A 6528-nucleotide genomic window follows, 5' to 3' on the forward strand; every position below is an offset into this window, starting at 1 on the left:
AATTAAACTTAATTAAATAATTACAACTCAAAATAAACTCAACCATGGCTCCTAAAAGGTAAGAGATAGTCTACATGACTCTAGTTAGATTCCCAACTAGAATTACCTAAGCCAACTAAGTCAAATTAGCTTAGTTAACTATTAAAATTTGTCATGAGATGTGGAATTACAATTTAATTCCTAATTTAATTCAATGACAAAATTAAATTAGGCTTTTCTTGTTGCATTTTTAGCAGATTGTTGGGCTCGTTTCATCGAATATGTGGAGTATGAGTTCGATAGGAACCAGGTCCACCCCTTTAAATTTAAATGGAGACATGGTGTTCTTATGGGGCAGTGACACCTAACAGAGGCTTGATCTAGACCGATGGCTTCATAAAGGGAGATCGAACAATTAACGTATTCAGTCCTTGCGATTTATGTGATTGGATTGATTTAATGTCATCCCTAAGGTGATATTGAGTAATTAAATTAAAAAGTGATTATTAAGTGAGTTTTGATTAATTAAAGTATAAAAAATTATAAATTCACTTTATATTATTGAGTGGGAAAATGGTAAAAATGAGAGATCCATGGTGTTTTAAGAACTCATGGTATTGACCCATGGTATTCTAATAATAGAAGTTATAAAAGGAGAATTAGAGCTCACTTTTGGGTATGCATTGATGATTTTCTTTGATATTGAGTGTGAGCTCTTTGAGCTTGAATGAAAGGGTCTGAACCTGTGTAAGGAGGATAGCTGGTGGTTCAAAATACACCCTAGCTAATCGAGCCATAATGGTTTCAGTGTTGCAATGATATGCCCTTTCCAGTTAACAAGGGGGGATTACTTCAAATCTCTTAATTCCACTTCAAATCAAAGGAGAAGGAACAACAATTTATTTATTGCAACAACCCATGATTGGATCTTTAGAGGTTGAATTGAATGGAAGAGGCCAAGTTGTATTGGCGGTTGATTTTAATTGAAAATTTTGATTAACCTTAATGGCAGAGATTAAATAATTAAGGAGGTAAAATTAATTTGCATGGTCAAATAATTCCCTAAGAGGGACTAATTTCAAGGGAATCTAAATTATTGCATGAGAAGTGATTCATTCAGTTGCTAGAGTAGTTTCTAAAGAAGATGATTTTTCTTTGATATTCCAGGAGGAACTAACTATAGCATCTATCAGGTTCAATAAAATATTATGTCTATACTTTTTCGTAATTAGAATGAAAACAATTGGGGTTTTTTAAGTAAAATTCCTATTGAGAAAATTTATATTTATTGGTCCCTTGATATTATTTCAAAGAAAATTATCTTTGGATTGTAGATTTCTATGGTGTGGTTTTTTAGAATCTAAATTCGGATATTCCATAGTTTTCATCTTTTCTTTGTCTATGTTTCGAGTCTAGACCAAGACTACTCATCAGGATTTGATTTACAAAGAAGAGAGACAATAGTGATAAATATGGTTATGGTTTTGTGATATGTCAAGTATGTGAGCCGACCAACCCAACAATTTGAATTAACTAGATTTTTAGTATTTAATATATTATCATAATTTTTCTAATATATTATAAATTTCTTTTTAATTTTATTTATTATACATGGATATAATTATTATAGTTTTCTATTAATTGCTTGAATAAATTGTTTATATTTGTTTTATGTATAAGTGAATTGTTTATGTAATAAGTTTTTTATTATATTTTATTTCATAAATAATTTATCATAATGATTTTGTTTTAATTAATTGTAATTTTATAGTAATTTTGTTTATATTTATTTAATTTTTGCAAGTTTTTAGTTACTTAGGAGGTTAATGTATTATTAATGTTGTGTTTCTAAGCTTATATTCTTGTTAATGTAATATAAAAAGTTTTATATGGTTAGGAGAGGAGCCGATTTGATCTAAAGAAGAGAGGGTAAGAAGAAAGGGAGGGTCATTTTAATCCATGGGGGTGAGGAGTGAGGTCCAATTCCTACTAATTTCCAAGCCTCCATCCCTGTTGAGGTTATGTGGGTGTTTTATGATCTCAAGAGCTTCTCGGACTTTCGCTTGAAATGGTGTTTTTCATTTGCAATGACTTTTGTGTTTTCAAGGCATATATGGTGGTTTGTATTACCTGCATGTTCTACCAAGGCTGAGGAATGGATTGTTTCCCTGTGGATATCTGCACTATGTTCTTTAAGCCTGATACTGACTGACCTACCTATTTCCCCGATATATTGTTCTCCACAGGAACAGTTGATAATATAAACACCTTTTTGTTGGATTTTTTTTGGGTTGTCTTTGGCTGATTTCATTCTTTGTCTAATAGTTGTCAAGGGTTTGAATGAGGTTTTGATATTATTTTTTAAGAGAATTTTGGCTATTTTGTCAGTTACACCATGAATATATAGAAGGTAGGCGCTAGTGACTGGGGAATTATTAGTTTTGTTTTTATTGTTTCCAGATTTGGCTTTTTGAATGGCTTTGAAGATATCTTTATTATTGTATCCTAGTTTGGAAAATGTTCTCTTTAAGTAGGTGATTTCTTCCTCGGTGTGACTCTCATCTGAAATTCTACATGCTCTAGTGAAGAGGGTTTGAAGAACACCCATTTTTTGAGCTGGGTGGTGGTGGGAATCTGCGTGGAGATAGTTATCAGTATGCGCCTTTTTCCTAAACACTTTGTGAACTAGGAACCATCCTTATTTCTAAGGCACTTTGTCTTAGTATGTTGGAGGGTTGACTTGGAACTTATATAATTGGTCTAATGGTTAGTTTGTTCATGACTTGGATTTCTCTTGTTGACGAAAATTCTATAAGGAAGGATTGTTGGGTTTTCCCCTTGTGGGTTTTTCCTTGGCCTCTAGCCTAATTTCTAGTGTCTCTTGCCTTCTTGTGCATTGTACTTCTATAATTGCTCGATTACCTAATGAATAAAGTAAATTATAAATGAAAAACATATATAATAAGTCACAAATAATTATCATGCTCAGAAATTCGATCATCTCTTCATAATTCAACGCAATCCACCCTCTGCATTCAACCAGTAAACCCTCAATAACTCTACAACCTCCTCAATTTTGAATCTACAACAAAAAATTAAGCTAAGGATTTCCCCAAAATAAACATGGAAATTTTCTTGTAATGCAAAATTGCATGTTTAAGCAAACAATTTGAAAAATAATAAAAATATTAATATCCAAATCAAACAAAACTTAGAGATATCTCAAGGAACACAATGCTAATAGCATTGATCCTCACCTCCAACAATCTCATTGGAGTTCTATTTCCATTGTGCAATCACGTTGTAATCTATAAAACTCTCTAGCGGCTATCATTGCATTGCATTGAAGACACATTGACAATTCCATCAAAATTATGTCTTCATGTCATTTTGCATTTCACTAGATTCTAATTGAAGAGTAAAAAACAATTTTTATAATGTTCTTATTTCCCCTTCGAGAGAAACCGCTAGTTTATACACACATGCTTAGCATGACATAGAATGACTTCAAGTTTTCAAAGATATAATAAATGCAATGTGTACTTCTTATGGCATTAGTCTTAAATTTTTTGGTTTTTTAAACCCATTTTTTTCAATTTTGATAGAAATTCAATAAAGAAATTTAATAAATCAATATTAGATTTCTAGCAAAACTGACCCAAACTATATCTAAAAATTCAAAGCTTAAAATAATTGGACTACGACCATAAAAATACCTTTTGTCTTTATTATATTTATAAATAAAAATACAAAAAATTATATATACAAAATCGAAATGACCCAAAAAAATTATAAGAAATTAAATTTATTTATACATTCAAAAATATATTTCAATCTCCATTATAAATTTGATGTCCTTTGAAATTCTATTGAGATGGTTTAAAAAGTTTTTAAGCTTGTCCTCCCCATGGGGCCAATCAACACTGGTGTCGTCCACAAACCTGATCCAAAACTTAGGTTTTAATGGGTAGGTTTCAAGAGCCTTTTTTTCAAACTTTTCCATGAAGAGATTGGCTACAATAGGTGAAAGGGGTAATCCCATAGCCACTCCTGACGTTTTCTCAAACATCTCACCTTGGAAGTTGAAGAAGGTGGACCGCAGACAGATTTCAGCTAATCTTGCAGTTTGTGGGTCTGCCACCTCTTTCACTACTTGCACTGCTTCATCTAAGGGAATTTTAGTGAATAGCTGGACTACATCAAAACTGACAATTTTATCATCCAGATCTATCTTATCATTTCTAATGAATTTAACATATTGGTTGGATTCTTTGATGTAAGAACTGGTCTTACCAACTAGAGGAGCTAATTTTCTTGCGACATACTTTCCTAATTCGTATGCGGGTGATCCTATAGTATTGACTATAGGTCTCAAGGGGACATCTGTTTTATGAATTTTGGCAGCTCCATAAATACGAGGGGTAATTTCACTATCAGGTGTAAGGTGTTTTTGCAATTTTTCGTCTAGATTAGTTTCTTTGATGGCTTTTTTGACTAGTCTTGTAATTTTAGAGATGGGGTTCTTCTCTAGTTTTGTGTGGCTACCACTGTTGTATAAGTGGTCCTTCATTTTGTTTATGTAATCTTCATGATTCATTACAACAGTGGCACCTCCCTTGTTAGCTTTTAGAATGACAATGTCATCGTTATTCCTCAGATTTTTTAGGGCCCTGAGTTGTTCTTGGTTCAGATTCTTTTTAGGTGGTCTTTCTTTCTTTAGGATAACTGCGCATTCCTGTCTGACAAGTTCTTTGTCTTCATCATCGAATGTCTTGATTCCATCCTCCAGGTTGTAGATAATTTCTTCATTTGGGATTTGTTTAGGGGCTAAGGAAAAATTGAGGCCTTTGTCTAGGACTTCCTTTTTCAGCTCATAACAAGAAATATTTATAACTTTATTGTTGTTAATTAGGTTATTGTGAGGAGTTGTTTTAATTTCCTTTTCAGATATAATGCTTGTGTTAATTATATTATTGTCTAACCCATTAATATTATTGGCCATAATATTTGTTATGTTCTTATATGGTTTATTACCCTTTTCATTGTGTTTACTTATGTTTTTTATGTTACAATTGTTATCCTTACCTACATTCCTGGTTATATTATTTTTATTTAAGTTATAATCTATGTTAATTAAGTTATTTTTATTTAAACTTACCTCACTGTAATTTTCTGCTTCAAACCTGATGTCTGTTGACGTGTTCTTAATGTTGTTGTTATGTAGATTCACGCATAGGTTTTGGATGGAGTTGAATGCAGTCTCTATGCTATCCAATGTTTCTTTTCTGCGTGGTTCTCTATTTTCTCCAGTCCTGGCATCCTTTGAACCAAGTTCTGATTTGTTCAAGTCACGGTTATATACCAATTTGCTGCGTGTTTTGTTTGCTGCGTTTGACCTGGGTGTCCTTGCCAGTGTTCTTCGTGTTTGCAGCCTGGCGCTCCATTCTGTTTCTGCATTGTTCATGTCTGATAAAGTGTTTATGCACCAATCTGATTCAGTCCCTGCACTGCCCATTGTTACCTGTTTAGATTCATGTACAACGTTCTTTTCCTTGACAGTGTGTTTTATTAGAGTTTTCTTTGACAACTTGTTTTCTTCACTGCATGATTTAGTCCCTACGTTTCTATGCGTTTGCAGCCTAGAATCATTATTGCTATCCTCTGGTTCTAATCTAGTTTCCATGTTTTGTTGTTCTCTTCGGTATTGCTTGTTGTTGGTGTCTAGTTTATGTCTCTTTTCATTGTTATGATCACGATGTTCCTCCGGTTTCTACAATTTGTTTTTATTTTTTATTTGAGTTGCTTGTCCTTCCTTGTTTTCTTTGAGTGTTGCGCAGGCATCTATTACTGTCCAAAGGTATTATCGGATTATTGCTGCAAGTTTTAAGTGGGTCTCAAAGGTTGTTGTGGATAATCGCCATAACAAAACTCTGCATCTGCATATTTCTAGGTGGGTTAAGGATTTACTGAGTCATTCAAATGCTTTATAAACAAAGAATAAAAACATGCAAAAATTAAATAAATATAAACAAAATTACTATAAAATTACAATTAATTAAAACAAAATCATTATGATAAATTATTTATTAAATAAAATAGAATAAAAAACTTATTACATAAACAATTCACTTATACATAAAACAAATATAAATAATGTATTCAAAAAATTAACTCAAGAAATCAATAAAAGCCTATAATAATTATATCCATGTATAATAAATAAAATTAAAAAAGAACTTTATAATATATCAGAGAAATTACAAGAATATATTAAATACTAAAAATCTAGTTAATTCAAATCATTGGGTTGGTCGGCTCACATACTTGACATCTCACACAACCATAACCATATTTATCACTATTGTCTCTCTTCTTTGTAAATCAAGTCCTAATGATGAGTCTTGGTCTAGACTTGAAACGTCGACAGAGAAAAGATGAAAACTGTGGAATATCTGAATTTAGATTCTAAAAAAATTATCTTTATTTGGATCTCAATTATTTGAAAGAATAAATTGTGCAAAGGGTTTATATGAAACTCCCAGAAAATAT

At 31.9% G+C, this 6528-nt stretch overlaps 1 protein-coding gene across 1 annotated transcript; it reads right to left on the minus strand.

Annotated features, from left to right (window-relative positions):
- Window positions 1–3796: 3796 nt before the first annotated feature.
- LOC149222206 (uncharacterized) lies at window positions 3797–5494 on the minus strand. Its single transcript, XM_089387536.1, has 2 exons — window positions 5138–5494; window positions 3797–4840 (listed from the first exon to the last, which is right to left on the minus strand). The coding sequence occupies exons 1-2, from the start codon at window positions 5492–5494 to the stop codon at window positions 3797–3799; spliced, it is 1401 nt and encodes a 466-aa protein (XP_089243662.1).
- Window positions 5495–6528: the final 1034 nt, after the last annotated feature.

The sequence above is a fragment of the Pinus tabuliformis genome, chromosome Q (assembly GCF_031772625.1).
Source record: "Pinus tabuliformis cultivar Carrire ecotype Pingquan chromosome Q, CPIR1, whole genome shotgun sequence".
Lineage (NCBI taxonomy): Eukaryota > Viridiplantae > Streptophyta > Pinopsida > Pinales > Pinaceae > Pinus > Pinus tabuliformis.

What these genes read in the sequence shown, in the direction of transcription:
- LOC149222206 (XM_089387536.1), bottom strand. Translation starts at nt 5,494, where the DNA reads ATGGGCAGTGCAGGGACTGAATCAGATTGGTGCATAAACACTTTATCA. An exon ending in AAGCAGAAAATTACAGTGAG is followed by an intron (nt 4,841 to 5,137) that starts GTAAGTTTAAAT and finishes GAGCTGAAAAAG; the next exon opens with GAAGTCCTAGACAAAGGCCT.